At 42.3% G+C, this 15,980-nt stretch overlaps 1 protein-coding gene across 1 annotated transcript in view; it reads right to left on the bottom strand.

Annotated features, from left to right (window-relative positions):
• The window catches only part of RYR3 (ryanodine receptor 3), a 282,690-nt gene that overhangs the window by 38,370 nt on the left and 228,340 nt on the right, over positions 1–15,980 (bottom strand). Inside the window, exons 73-77 of the mRNA XM_081886370.1 lie at positions 11,607–11,777; positions 9,808–9,867; positions 8,848–8,979; positions 6,599–6,711; positions 524–620 (exon numbers count right to left, since the gene is read on the bottom strand). Coding sequence (XP_081742496.1) covers positions 524–620; positions 6,599–6,711; positions 8,848–8,979; positions 9,808–9,867; positions 11,607–11,777 — 573 coding nt within the window. The remainder of the gene's footprint in view (positions 1–523; positions 621–6,598; positions 6,712–8,847; positions 8,980–9,807; positions 9,868–11,606; positions 11,778–15,980) is intronic.

Genomic DNA, 15,980 nt, shown 5'->3' with positions numbered 1-15,980 from the left:
GAAGGAAACTTTTGCTGCTTAATACTGTCATACAAGTTTATAGTTCATTAGAATACCACTCTATTAGAGTATCAGGAGAAAGCCAAATTAACTTGTATAACAGCTTAGAAATGTTAAAATAAAAAGGAGGGTTATGCAATAACCAAAATCCAAACAACAAAGAAGCATTAATTGTGTTAAGCCTTCAAAGAAAATGCTAATTAAAACATAGGAATTGCCAAGCTGAACAAAGCAGAACAATGATAAGTTTTAGTTCAAACTATATTTTTTAAAAAATAAAAAAGCAATTTTGGATATTGGCATAAGCCATAGCTGTGTCCATGGATGCACAGAATATATCAGTGTTATACTGCACAGCTTGGCTATTTCTTTCTGATACCTTATATATTTAAGAACATTAACTCTGGCATAGGAAAAGAGTGATACACATTTTAATATAGACAGATGCAGATATAAATATATAGTTAGATAATATGGATCAGTGTGGGCATTTGAAACCGGGACCAGCCATATCTGTACTTACAGCCAAATCCTGAACTAGTTTCTCCTCAAAGGAATATTCCTCTGTTTCTATCCAATATTTCTGATAACCATGGAGGAACAGGTTAATAGAGCGGTGCCTGGGAGGGGGGGTGAAAGTGAGATCAAGAGGGATAAACGGAATACAGTATAAAAGCTTATGCGGTTAATGATTAGTAAGCATATGGATTTTGTACAATTGTGTTCCTCTGATTGGTCAGTAAATATTTTTTAAAAAACCCAATCATTGTTTTTGTCTGTTACTATGGTATTTATTCTTGTGTTTTTATATTGTAAACTGCCCTGTGATCGATCCTTGGATGGTGATATAAAAATAATGATAAAATAAATAAGCAATTTCCCCAATGTTTGACGGAAATTAAGTTACACAGAATGTAACTTACAATAGATAGACAGAGTATGGGAAAAAAGCTTTCATATCTTTACATTCCATTGCATATTCTACTGCACATACAACAGAATCTAAATAACCTCAGAGCACTTGGGGTGTGTGGTGTGGTTTGTTCTACAATTTGTTGGGTTTAAAGTCTCTTTTTTGTTGAGGGGAGTCACTGGCCATCCGCCATTAGGTTGTCAGTGCTCTCCCGTGTGTTGCGGCAAAATGGGGGCGGGCTCTCTGCTTAAACATACGTTTTCCAGAACCAGCCCAATCCCCACACAGTTTGGATAACCCTGTTATTCCCCAGATTCCCAGCTGGGGACTGGGAGGGATAAACGCCCAATGCCAAGGTCTCCCTACATCTGAAAGTTTAATAAAGTTGTGGCCAATTTTAATCCCATAACATGTTGTCATGAGTCATTATTCCTCACAGGGGTCACCAGGGGTTGGAGGGTCTCCTCCTGGCCACGCAATAAAGGCAAAGTGAAGTTAAATAAAATACAGCTATGGATTGAGGGAGAAAAGACACAGACTAAGCTATCTGTGCTATTTAAGGTCTAAGGTAGGTAAAAGGAGTGAAAAAGAAAAAAAAAAGAAAAAACTGAGGTGGGAGCTAATGGCAACTGGCTGCCAAAGGCAGGGACAGAACTGCATTATGGGAGCCCTACGTCCCAAAGGGTTGCTGCTTGCCTTCAACCAAGGGTATAGAGACTTCAACCCATCCTATTGACTTGGAACTGGGAATAGGGAATTGTGTTGCAGCTTGTTCTTCCTGGACTTTGGTGAGGCATCACTGGTGATCCATGGGTCTATAAGGATCAAAGGGTGCCACCAAAGAGATGAAGCATTGTGCAGCCTGGTCCCTCTTCCACCTGCAGTGAGGGTGGGAAAACTAGGGCCTTTGAAGCGCCAGCCTCAATCCTCACAGAGAGCCTCTCAGCCCTTCTAGGAAGTGTCAGAGGCAGAGTGGGGAAATAACTCAAAATAAAGGAAGAGAGAAAGAAAAGCATGTAAGAAGAAGCCCGCTTGTGAATTGGGCTCATATGTGCTCCAGATTTGCATGGCCGGTTGCCTCATCAGGCAGAGCCTCATGAAGCAGAGCCAGTTTGGACTGACCAATCAGAATCCCTTATTAAATTGTACAAACTCATTGTATGACATCATATCATGGCTGGGAAAGGAGTAAGTGTGTGCGTAAGCAAGAGGCTCTCCATTACATTACCGTTAATGTGAGTATGAGCCTGTCATATTGAGTTTTTTCATGTACTTTTTCCAGCCATACACGTTGGAAGGTGCTCAGGTAGAAATTGCTAATTTTGTGTCTGAAGAAAAGCATATAGGTTTCAACTAACAGTAAAAACACAATTATAGTAAAGCAGTTAAGAGCAAAGGTTATCTAAATATGTAAAATATATTAATAATTTTACATCTCATTTTATGTTAATAATTTTACATCTCATTTTATGTTAATAGTTTTGCATCTCATCTCATTCTGTCCAAGTTCTATATGGCCATGATTATATTAAAAATAATGACGACAATCCTAAGTATTAGGATTCTTCTTAAATACGAAGGTTCAATTCTTCAAATGTCACACTCAAATACAGATATTCACATTCATAACATAGCAAGTCCATACAGTTTGCAGTCCACCATGCCAAAATTGTATGCATAAGCAGGGATATCCCATTGTCACGAAGGGTAGTCACAAATAATTCCATATATTATTGGGACTCTTGTTCCCCATCTCTGCTGTTACTCAAATTGTGTCCCTCATTTTTAAAATATTGTGTAGATGTCAACAGAAATTAGAGAGTGAGACTGAAATCACACACTTAGTTATGCCTACTTAAACCATAAAAGCAATGTCTTAGATTCAAAGAAATGTTAAGGAAATTAATGTTAAAAATTTATCTGCCATTCTGCAGCCACCTACAGCCTCCAAAATCCATTCTGGAGGGTCAGATATGCCTCCTGAGCAAGATGAGATGAGGTGTGTGCAGCTGTTGAGGAGAGAATATGTTTTCATTCTTTTTTTTTTTAAAAAAAGATTTACTATCACAAGGAACTAAACAGCAGTACACATCCTAAATTATGAAAACAATCGAGGCCAGTCAAACAATCATAGGTCCAAACACAAAAAAGAGAGATGCAGGTATATCTGGGTGGACTGCAAAATTTTGACCAGAGGTTTGCATTAACATCAATAAAGCTTCAGCAATCCTGAAATATATTGTTAAACCATTTTCAGACATTTTTGCCCCACCAATAAATAATCAAATATTGAGTTCTCCATTTCCCAAGGCAACCTGGAAGCTAAAATAAGAAAAATGCAAGAAATGTATAATTAACATATTACTGATTGTGGTTCAAAGAGAATGGACTGCGTAACACTTGCATAACCATCAGGTCTATTTGAAATAATTTCTAAGTGGTTTCCTAAAAGGATCTTGGCCACAATCCATCCTCCCCCCTAGGTGCAGCACAAAGAGCTGAATATGTGGGAGAGGATATTCTTAAGCCCCAGCTCTTTTACTGACAGGCACAGAGCATTGCTTACATGCAATGAGAGGTTTCGGCTTCCCTCCAGGAAAGAAGTAGAAGCAGAGCCCCTTCTTCTCTTCATATACACTAGCAGCCAAAATTGTGGAAACCCTTTTGGAATAGTGCATTACCGAGGTTTGATGGCTCATAACACCTGATTGGCTCTCTAAACACACATGCTCATTGGCTACATTCAAATGAAGGAAAGCTACTTCCTATCAACCTAATCAAGTTGTGCTTCCTTTTTCTGGTTATTTGGCTATAACCTTTGATGGAATACAGATATTGAACAAACTTTGCTGCATCACATTCCTCATTAAATTATCTTTCCATTGATATATAATTTTATGGTATTACAAAAAAAGTGGTGTTATGAGCCATCAAACCTCAGAAATACACTTTCCCCAAAAGGTTTCCACAATTTTGGCCACTAGTGTAGGGCATATTTGCCTGTCCATGAACTAACTTCAGCATGAAGGGAGCCTGAGAAACTGACAAAAATAGTGGTAATGGGAAACAAAGTTTCCATACCTGAGGATTGGAAAGTGGCAAATACAACACCATTCAGAGGTCTAAATAGGAAAATATTGTATGCTGTGTGGAGTCCTCAATCTACGCGTGCATCTGCATTTTTTGATTTTGATGGTTCAGGCAGTGGCTCTGTTTTTTATATCCAGTTATATAGTCGTATAGATATTTCTTTTCTGAATGGTTTTTGTATGGTTTTGTCATGGCCTTTGGCTAGTACAGTGGTACCTCAGGTTACATACACTTCAGGTTACATAGGCTTCAGGTTACAGATTCCGCTAACCAAGAAATAGTGCTTCAGGATGAGAAGAGAAATTGTGCTCCGGCGGCGCAGCAGCAGCAGGAGGCCCCCATCAGCTAAAGTGGTGCTTCAGGTTAAGAACAGTTTCAGGTTAAGTACGGACCTCCAGAACAATTTAAGTACTTAACCCGAGGTACCACTGTACAATAAAGTTAATTTATTTACTTAAGAATATGCAACACCACTTTTAAAAAAAGGGATTCCAGGGAGATGTTGAAAATTACAGGCCAGGAAGTTTAAACTCTGTTCTGGGAAAACTGCTGGAAAACATTGTTAAAGATAAGATAACAAAGCATATAGGAGGAACAAGTCTTGCTGAAGCAGAAATCAGCATGGCTTCTGCAAGGGCAACTTCTGTTTCACTAACCTATTAGAGTGCCAACAAACATCTAGACAGAGGTGATCAAATTGACATAGTGCATTTGGGCCTTCAAAAAGCTTTTGACAAAGTACCTCACCAAATTACCTTACTGCCTGAGTAAGCTTAGCAGTCATAAAATAAGACGAGAGATCCTCTTGTAAATCAGGTTAAATTGACAAGAGGTTAAATAACAGGGAGAAGGACAGATAGAAATAAGTGGACAGTTCTCCCAATGGAGGGATGTAGAAAGTGAGTCCTGGGACTGGTGTTGTGACCTGTGCTTTTTAATGCATAAACAGTGCTAGGGATCTAAAAGGATCTGTCCAAACTCTCTACCCTTGCTTATATGTTGGAATCATGATTTCTGGACCCAGCGCTGAGCCTGTACCATTATTAGACTAAATTAAGATACCTTCCTTGCTCTCAAATAAGAGCCGCTGTAATTGGATTTTGGGGCAGGAGCATGACAAAGGGTTAGACAAATTCGTGGAGGACATAGTGACCAATGACTACTAACCCTGATGCTTACGTTCTACCTCCACTGTAGAAGGCAGTAGAATGCCAGCTGCTGGAAACTGCAGGAGGGGAGAATGCGGCTGCATTCAGGTCTGCTTGCAGGCCTCCCATAGGCATCTGGTTGGCCACAGTGAGAACAGGAAGCTGGACTAGATGGGCCTGATATAACAGGCTGTTCTTATGTGAATACTGCATGAACAGGCTGGCCTCCAGCCTACATCTGCAGCCCTAGGAAACTTTTTTGTGGGAGTCATGCATGAGATTTTCATTGCAAGGAATGGCACAGCTGTTTACCCAGCACCACACATTTCCAAGTAAGGGCTGGCAGGAAAGGAGAAATATGCAGGAGGAGATGCAGCATGCAAAACAACAACAATGCACGTGTAATTGCAGAAGTAGAAACTTGTCAATTAACATATTTCATAAAACAAGCCTCCCAAATTTTAGGGTTAAGACCTTAACCTATCACACTTAAAACAATGGATAAATAATTAAATGGTGTTTAAAATATTAAAGGCATGATCCATTCTCTCATGTCTAGGAAGGAATGGGCTAGCTTGCCCTACATATAGAATAGGGTTGCCATATTCCAAAAAGCAAAAACCAGGACACCCTGGAGGTTTTTACAAAAACGCCAGCAAGCCTCAAATTTTTTATTGATCCAGGACAAAGCGGGCCCCCCAGATGTCAATTCTTTCTTTGAAATCCAGGTAATGACTGGGAAAATCCGGACGTATGGCAGTCCTAAGATAGGAGGTGCATACAGACATCCCATACATAGCAGCAGATAACTGGGCCCACATGCCTGGCCAAGGGATAGTGGCAAAAGGGAAGGATAGGTAGTTCCAACAGTACAATCCTATGGACGCCTGCTCAAAAGTAAGTTCCATATAGTTCAGTAGGCTAACTCCCAAATAAGTGGGTAAAATATTGCAGCCTGGCAATTCAAAAATATGTGAATGGCTACTGAAAAGCAGGCACCACTGAGTTCAATGACCCACTTCCAAGTACATTTCTTAGATTGCAGTTCACTGTTTTTAAACAGCTGGGGGCTGCAAAGGATTAATACAAGACTTTCTGATATTCAGAAAAGCAATGAAAAGGTAATGAAATGTAATATAAATGTATTTTTGCAGTGCTAGTTGAGGTTGGAATTAATTTTGGATCCTAGTGTGCTCAAGACTGCTTTACAAAATGCTTCTGCGAGTCTTGTGTTCTACCTATTTCCATTTGAAACAGAATGAAGGATTAGAGCATCTCTTTTACAAAGACATATGATGCTCTTCTAATATGGCTCAACAGGAAACTTTAAGAAACTGGCTGAACTTTCAATACCGTGTCACAGAAAGCATGTCAGGTAAGAACACCCACTGTTCTGAAGCGCAATAGCAAGAGTCTCATGTAAAAAGAAAAATTAAAAGTTATGTACCTTGGCAGATTATACAACGGTGCCATCCTGAAACAAGCCACAACAGCTCTTTTACGTTGTTTTGACAAGAGTTTGTGCCAAACTGCTTTCTTTGATCTTAATGGTTGCTCAACCTATGGAAAAACACTATTGTAAATAACAAGTCCAGTTCAGCTGATGTCATCTGTACATCTACGATGGTAGAAAATACACGGTGTGTGTGTGTGTGTGTGTGTGTGTGTATACACACACATGCATGCACAAAACACACAAGATTAAACCTAACCTCACACTGGAGAGAAAATCACATCAAGCCAAATGTTTGGCGAAACAGAAGAATCTTTGGGGTTCATCTGAAAGCCATAATAGATGGAGACAATTTACCTCTCTAGGGACTGAATTCTGATCTACCTTTCCCAGGAAAAACTGCAGGGGACACACCACCCAGAGATGTGCAAAAATACTCCTAAACAGGAGGCTAGAGGCAGAGCTGGATCCAGGAGTATCCATATATTGAAAACCTGGGGTTGTATCCTCTGCACTCACTGCACCTGGGCATCACTTGTAGGACTTCCCATTCCTGTGCGTCACACAAATTTGTCCTGGGTCCCCCTCCCGCCCTTCCAGAGCAGATTTGGAGGGCACACAAGGGAGGAAATAAAGTTCATTGCATGAGCAGAAATCATTCCATGAACACAATAAGTTCGTGGATACAATGCCTTGTCTTTCAACAGAAGTGCAGCCCGTCCAGAACAGGCTGAGCTTTCCCAAAGTTATAAATGTTGACATTAGAACTGTCTAGATGTCACCCGTATATCTACCTTCTGAGGCCCTTCTTTGTGAGGTCTGGAGGGTGGCAACATGAGAACAGGCCTTCTCCACAGTGGCTCCCCATCTATGGAAGGCTCTCCCCAAGGAAGTTTGCCTGGTGCCTTCATTATACACCTTTAGGCACCAGGCAAATAACGTTAAATAGGCCCTTGGTTGATCTGATGTGACATCCATGCCCTTTTAAAAAATGGTTTTTTTCGGGGGGGGGGGTGTTTATTAGGTTGTTTTTATTTTGATTATATATATTTGGGCTTTTATGTTTATCTTTTCCATGAACCACCCTGAGACCTCCAGGTATAGGGCAGTATATAAATTCAATAAATAATAATAATAATAATAATAATAATAATAATAATAATACTGTTTCCGAGCACAATTCAAAGTGTTGGTCTGACCTTTAAAGCCCTAAACAGTCTCAGTCCTGTATACAGGGGCGCCGACTTATGAAAAATATTGGGGGGGGCGGGGGCCCATACCGACTTATAAAAAATATTGGGGGGGCCCAAGACCTCCAAACCGCTGCTGCTGGGGGAACGAAAGGGGCGAGCCCCGGGCTGCCCCGACCTTAAGTGAACCTGTGAGGGCCCGCTGATTGGCTGCCGCCGTGGGCGGTGAATATTAATGAGCTAGGGGGAATCCCCGCTTCTCGCGGGGCTGACGCCAGCCCCGCGAGATTGTTGATGGGTCGAGAGCCCGCAACCCCACCCCCTCTCTAGATCGGGAGTGGCTTTGTTTTAACTAATAATTTTCTTAAATTATTGGGGGGGCAGAGCCCCCCCAAACAAATTTTTGAGGGGGCTCAGGCCCCCTCAGGCCCCATGGAGTCGGCGCCTATGCCTGTATACCTGAAGGAGCATCTCCACCCCCATCATCCAGCCCGGACACTGAGGTCCAGCGCCGAGGGCCTTCTGGCGGCTCCCTCACTGCGAGAGGTGAGGTTCCAGGGAACCAGGTAGAGGGCCTTCTTGGTAGTAGCGCCTGCCCTTTGGAACACCCTCCCAGCAGATGTCAAGGCAATAAACAACTATTTTACTTTTAAAAGACAACTGAAGGCAGCCCTGTCTAGGGAAGTTTTTAACGTCTGATGCTGTATTGTTTTTAATATTTGGTTGGAAGGCGCCCAGAGTGGCTGGGGAAACCCAGCCAGATGGGCGGGGTATAAATAATATATTATTATTATTATTATTATTATTATTATTATTATTATTATTATTATTACCCTGTAAGCTAAGTCAATAGTATTACCCTTCATATTGCAGACAGGGGCTAAGGCTGAGAGTAGCTTATGTAAGTCCAGCTACTGAATACATGTCAGAAGCTAGATCTGAACCAGGGACTCCCCAATTTGAAACACAGTCTCTGCTATAATATATGTGCTTAGATAAGAACTCCATGTCCTGCTGTGAAAATATATAGCTGATAGGTGAGGTCCCTTTCACCTGTTCCAGATGATACACAGCTGCTGAGATCCTTTGCACACGCTGCACTATTTTCTCAGGATCAACAGGTTCATCAGCTTTCAAGACATCCTTGTACAAATTCAACTGCCATTTCACAGCTGGGTCATCTGACTGCAAATAACACATATGATCTTGTATCAAAAATGTTTAAAAATACTTAGCAGACTTATTTAAATAAACATTTGAGGGGGGAATAAGAAATAAAATGCCCCACTCTTACACAGCAATCCTATACTTCAATTATGTCAGGCCTGGGAGCATGGGGATATGATTGTCATATCTTATACTCACTCAGCCGAAAAGATTAGGAAAAGCATGCCACTGGGGAAATTCCAAAATCAGCTCTAACTCCACCCTACCCCACTAAAAGATAAGCAGAAAATTGTGATCCAAAGGTTAGAGCAAATAATAGTGTTTTTGCCAGGAGCATAAAGGAGAAGTAAAGCTGTGTATGTATCATCTGCATATTACTGACATTGCACTACAAAACTCTAAATAACCTGACGAGCAATTTCATGTAAATATTAAACACAATGGTGGATAAAATCGAATCCAGTACTTAAGGCTCCACAGTGCTGAACCAAACTCCCCAAGCACTACCCTATGAAAACAGTCGTCCCAGCAGGACAGCAACTGTCATAAAGCATTGCCACCCACTCCCAACTCAGACACCTTCTCCAGAAGAATACCATCATCAATGGTATTAGAAGACACTGACAGATCAAGGAGCATCACTAGGGACACACTCCCTAGAGGTGATCATACAGGGCAACAAAGGCAGTTTCTATACCAAAAGCACAGAAGTGTGTCTGCTAAATCCTATAGCCCTCACAGCCTGCATAACTTAAGCAAAAGATTGCCTTGTTAAACATCTAAATGTTTTAAAACTTTGCCTAATGCTAAAAAAAGTTTCATCTGACGGACCTTTTTGAACATTACCTTCTCCTGCAAATGCAAATTATTGCGTAAATGCTCCTTCACCTCTTCTTCTGTGTCTTTCTGCATACAAATATAAGCATATGTTAATCTGTGCCATAATAAAAGTTGGGCTAACTTATTAAATTATCTTTCCAGAAAGCAAATATCCTGGTGATGAGACAGCCCGCAACCATCTACAACTGGGCTGCAAAGTTTTGCCAACAGAATAATTATATTGTAACCCAGAAGAGACAGGAGGATCCAATTTCCCTAGGGAAGGAGTGAAGATTGGGAGAGGCTGTGAGAAGCAGGGAGAGTTCTGAAACAGCTGGTGAGAAAGTCTTGTATGTTGATATTTGTGGATTTAGTAAGTGAATGTTTCTGACTGTTCTTCTTCCCAATTATTATCTATATATATTTTTAAACACCAAATCTGGTCCATTTGTTTTCTTGGAATCCAATCTGGAAGAATAGCTGGAAAGCTGAAAACAGGATCCTAGACAGCTGCCTCCCATCAAGAAGCAACAGCAGGCAACACGTACATAGGATTCCGTGTGGAAAATGTGATAAGAACTGTAGGTGTGCAAAGCCAAATTCATTTTTTATGCTCATATCTGACCAATCCCTTATTCAGTAAGGGTAACCGTTTCATAGAATCATAAAACTGCAGAGTTGGAAGGACCCACGAGGGTCATCTAGTCCACCCCCCTGCAATGAAGGAATCTTTTACCCAATTTGGGGCTTGAACCCATGACCCTTAGATTAAGAGTCTCATGCTCTAGCAACTGAGCTATGGCAAACGTAAATGAAATATGTATAGCTAATGTGAGATATTTCCTCAGTTCCCACAACCGGCCCCATTTTTCTTACATACATCTGATGATACGGGCTCTGGTCCAGGACAGCTTGGGTACTGTAAATTTGCTAGGATGCCTTTAAGATGCCATACAGGGCTGTCTTTACCCAGAGGTGCAAGGGGTGCGGTGCACCCGGGCACCAAATTCTAGGGGGTGCCCACCGCTGAAGCCACCTAAGCTCTTAACTGCGAGCCATGGATGATTGAGGTCAATGGGTCATTTCTGTTCTTTTGCAAAACAGCTGCAGAACCAATGTATCCGGCGCTGCCCCCTAGTGGTGTCTTTCATTTTCGCATGATTGCAAAAATGGAAAGACAGAGTTATCGCTGCCATTTTTTTTTCATGTTAGTGGTTTTCGCTGCTCCCCTCCTTAAAAGCTCAACAATTTTGACATGCCCTCCCCAAATTTGGGGCCGCTGGACGGATCTTTGCACCCTGGCAACTCATATGCTAAAGACGGCCCTGATGCCATACTATTCTATTTGTTATGACATATTCTATGCATACAGTAAATATAAGCATGCCATTGTGTCTTTAAAATCTATGAATAGCTTTCCATTTCAGGCAACAGTATTTAATCAGTCAAGTGCTTTGGTCTAGCATTCATTTTTCTAGATGCATTTGGACCAATGAATAAACCGCTTTGCCATATAGAAGGCTTGAGCATTGTTTCTCGCACTGTTGAGATGCAGGCGTTGCAGTGAGGGCATATCCTGATACTGCATAGCAACATGTGCATTTTGAGAATCCTTGTATTAGAACAGGCATAGGCAAACTCGGCCCTCCAGATGTTACTCCCACCATCCCTAGCTAACAGGACCAGTGGTCAGAGATGATGGGCATTGTAGTCCCAAAACATCTGGAGGGATGAGTTTGCCTATGCCTGTATTAGAATCACAATCCCCATGTGGTTGCTGGATTTTCAAAATTGAACACTCTTAACTGAGCAAAACTTCGACTTACACAGCTGTATCTGAACTTAGCAAGAGATATCAGTTCTTGATCTCCAGGCGTACACATATTCAGTCCAATGGGAAGCATTTTTTTAAGTGCAGCTACAATTAGAGAAGTCTGTATTGAATATAAATCCCCTCTACGTTTTGATTTCTTTCGTTCTTGATCATGACCTCCAGACTAAAAGGGAAGATACATACAAAATATATTGTGTAGTTATGTGATTCATTCATATGAAACAGTTATTTCCCCTAATTATCCAACCAAAGCTAGACTTTTATATTGACATATTATATGTAATATATATGTAATATATATTATATGTAATATATATATATATTTAATGGCTAAACTTGGGAAAATATAAGTGAACCAAAGAACTGCTGTGGAAAATACATATTATTTTAGTAGCACTTCATAATTTACTTCACCACAGAAAATCTAAGAATACACATGTTGTAATTTTCTACAATCTACACATCTCCAAAAACACATACATACACATACGAATAACATCTGAAATGGATAAAAGTTTTGACAATAAGCTTTGTACTTTTAGAAGACAGTAAGTGTTTCTAACATTCTGAGCATTTTATGCATGTATGAAATGTATCTGCAATGCTGCTTTTTAAAAAGTCTCATGTTGCCTATATATGAATTCAATAAAGTCATAAGCCTATGAGTTTGTACACTAGAAAGCTACTTTTCATTAACTCCATTGTTGATAAAAAAAAAAATCAGGTAAATGTATCAGACTACACTGTCAGCAGCTTCAGTCACCCAGAGCATAAGGAAAATGAGCCCTAGGAAAGAGACAGTAAACAGGTTGCACATCAACATCATATCTGTCCTATTCTATCCAAATAATGTAAAATAAAACTTTTTATTTAAGGCAGCAGATCAAAGCTCTGAGCAACAACAAGGTCATCATTAACAGAATCATACTATGAACAAACTTACACTAAAAAGCCACACAAAAAATGTCCCCTTCCTGAATTCCATGCTTGAAATAGACTCTCACTCGCCACAGTGAGAATTTGCCACACACATGAATTCAGAGCTGGGCTCATAGCATTTCACTGCTACAAACAGCAGGCGCTTGCTATAAACCCTCCACATCTTATTGCCGCTGCAAATGAAAATTTAAGGCCCTGAGTAAACTGTACAAGCTTGTTATGCTGGTACAGTAAGAGCTGTTAGTACTGATTGTTTGCAAACAATTACCACACGGTTTTTATTCTAGGAGAAAGAAAAGTCTAACAGTGCACGCACTTTGGGTAAATTGTTGCAAAGCTCTCGTTTTTATGAAAACTACCAAAGCATCTAGCCATTCCTATATGTTTGGCAGTTCAGTTATGAACAAAAACATGATGTGGTGGTTTTTCTTCAGGGACCGACAAATGCAGGAAGTATTTTGCCTCAAAGCTTTGCTTGTCAAAATGCCTTAGAAAAAGTTTTCTACAGTAGCAATGAAATAATGGCTCTATATTTAATGACATTAATTTGTACTCTACTTTGATAGCAGACAAACAAATGCCACAATGTATCACGGGGACCCAGTGGCGTCACTCGTCTGTTAATCAGGGGAGGTAACTGGTGTAACACAGGAGGTAAGTCAGTCCTAGTTTTTCATTCTTCTGTTCCTTGGAGGAGAGGTTTCTCCAGAAAAGATTCCCCGTTATCTACTTCAGTATGAGTGGGTAAGAATGTTTAACATAAACGCAGTAAGGGGGGGGGATACATTTTAAAAGTGAAGAAATGCTCCATTCTGTCTCTGCCACCAAATTTCAGACTTTTAAAATTGCTACTCAGTAATTCTTAATTTACAAAGATAGAACTGGAGATTCACAGAACATTCATGACAGTAAGGAAGTGCGTTGTGCTTTAAAATTATCTGTTCATATTTATTCTATACTAGCAGAAACCCATCTCGGGTATCTGTCCTTTCTTTCTACTCATCACCCTTATTATTAAAGCACGGAAGGTCTTTACTTACTTTCCCCTCTATAATGAGGGCTACAATTTGATCTGGTGCAAATGTAATGCTGAGCTATAGACTACTGATAGGTTTGGAATGTTTGCAACCCACCTAGCTAAACAAAGTTCATCAGGCAGCTTACATTGAGCTGCTTCACATGTAAAGCTAAGTCCAACTATGGCTTAGTGCAAAAGTGTTAGCATGGGGGGTTCCCAGAAGAGACTGCAGCTGCAGCACTCCTCTCCCAGACTTGCTGCTGCGACAGTGCCATAAGCTAAGCCATGGTTTGGCTTAGTTATGAAGGTTCCCAACCTGGCATTTGGGAAGGCTTTCATGGGCGCCCTCAGGCAGCTGCTCCAGACTCTGAGCTTTCATTAAAAGAAAAAAAGGCTCTAAACTTCCAAGAAAGAAAGTTATGAAGCAAAATGTGCAAGTACCTGTCAGGGAACTGCCATCTAAAGCGCCGGGGGCGCAAAGGCTCACTGAGGTTGAGAGAGGAGTAGCAGCGGAAGAGGGAACCAGTAGAGGGCGAGCAAGAACTCCAAGGGAAAGTGAGTCGGAGGGATGGCTCAGAGACGCTTCCAGCGAAAACAGTGGGGAGGTCTCAGGACCTCCTATAGGGACACCCACACCTCGCCGGAAACTGTCACGCCGAGAGGCCAGACGACGTGTTTCCGTTAAAGAGCTTTTATGTTGGAAACGATTCCGAAAGCAGCCACTTTCGGATTCTACTAGTGATTGACGCAGCCATGCTGGAGGGGCTCCGTCACAGGCAGAGGTTTGAAAACCTGATCAAACTCTGAGGGACTTGCATTTTACGCACAAGCAGCTCATCGTCCCATCACAGCAATCCGAAAGTCACCGAAAGCCAGCTTGTGCAGGGAAAAGCATCATGAGCAACCCAGCCGGAACCGGAGGAGCAGGAGCAGCTGGAGGGGGTCCAAGCCTGGAAGAAAGGTACAGGGCGTTGGAGATCCAGTTGGCGCTGCAAACGGCGAGGCTTGAGGAGAGGAGGGCTCAGGATGCAGAAAAGGGAAAGGAGAAAACCACCCCGCTCGCCAGAAAGGTGCCAGGATTGGTGCAGAAATTCGGGGGGGATCCCAGGAACTATCATGCCTTTAGAACAGAGATGCAATACGCTCTAAACTTGCAGTTTGATGACTTCCCCGACGAGGAATCGCGAGTGGCTTTTGTGATTGGCCATCTCGAATCCGGGGCGAAAGATTGGGTTAGACCCCTGATGGCAGCGAATAATGAGATCCTAAAGGACACGAGGAAGTTTTTTCGTGCCATGGACCTGATGTTTTCCAGCGATATTGAGCAGGGGGTGGTGCGAAGGCAGTTAATGGCTTGCCAGCAAGGAAGCAGATCTGTCCGTGAGTACTGGACTGAGTTTACTATGCTGATTCATAAATTGGGGTGGGACCTATCGGCGGAGCCCATCCAAATGCTTTTCGAAGAGGGGCTTTCTTCAACCGTCAAAGATGAGCTTTCCCGGGGGCCCAGGGCGGAGTCTATGGATCAGTTAACCAAATCTGCGTTGTGCATAGGAGCGCGCCAGGAGGCGAGGGCTTTGGAAAAGCGGGAAGGGAAAGGAGACCGTTGGAGGGAGTTCCGCATTCCAGACATTCCAGAGCCACCTTTCCCGCCGGCAGAGCCGATGGAAGTTGGAACAGCGCGGGCGCGCGCAGTTTCAAATCCCAGTGAAGGGCGGAAGAAGGAGGGAAGGAGCGCCAAGAGATGTTATCTCTGCCAACAGACAGGGCACTTTGCCAGAGTCTGCCCACAAAGAAAGGAATGGCAAGGGATGGCAGGAGCTGTTGGGGGAAAGGAAGAGGAAGGCAAGGAGCAAGTAAAAGCCAACGCCTGGCTGCCACCGTCGGGGCACAGCAGCCAGGCCAAAGAGCAGTGAAAGTGCCCATGCCGGAACCTCCCAGACCCGCTTTAGTGATAGAGGTGTTACTAGAACTGCCAAACGGACACCCACTAAAGATCAAGGCGCTTTTGGATTCAGGCAGCTCCTGTAATTTCATGAGTAAGGAGTTTGCAGCTGAGCACCAGATACAAACCATCCCTTTAAGTAACCCCTTGCAGGTGACTACGATTGACGGCAGAGAGCTGTTGGGGGGAGAAGTTAGCCAACAGACTGTCCCGATGATAATGAGGGTGGCAAGGCACACCGAACAGATAGCGTTTAATGTGGCCATCCTGGGAGGAGCGCCCATCATTTTGGGGATGAGCTGGCTGGCGCTACACGATCCGCTAGTGGGCTGGCATCAGAGGGTGGTCTCCTTTGGGTCAGCGCATTGCCTAGAACACTGCAAGGAGGGGAAGGTTTCGGGAGGAGACAGAGTCACCCTAGCCGGGATGGAAGTAATGGACAAAGGGAAGGTGCCCCCGCAATA

The sequence above is a fragment of the Podarcis melisellensis genome (genome assembly GCF_964234715.1).
Source record: "Podarcis melisellensis genome assembly, chromosome: 1".
Lineage (NCBI taxonomy): Eukaryota > Metazoa > Chordata > Lepidosauria > Squamata > Lacertidae > Podarcis > Podarcis melisellensis.
The sequence above is the reverse complement of the archived record's forward strand: the minus strand, read 5'-3'. Positions and strand labels throughout refer to the sequence as shown.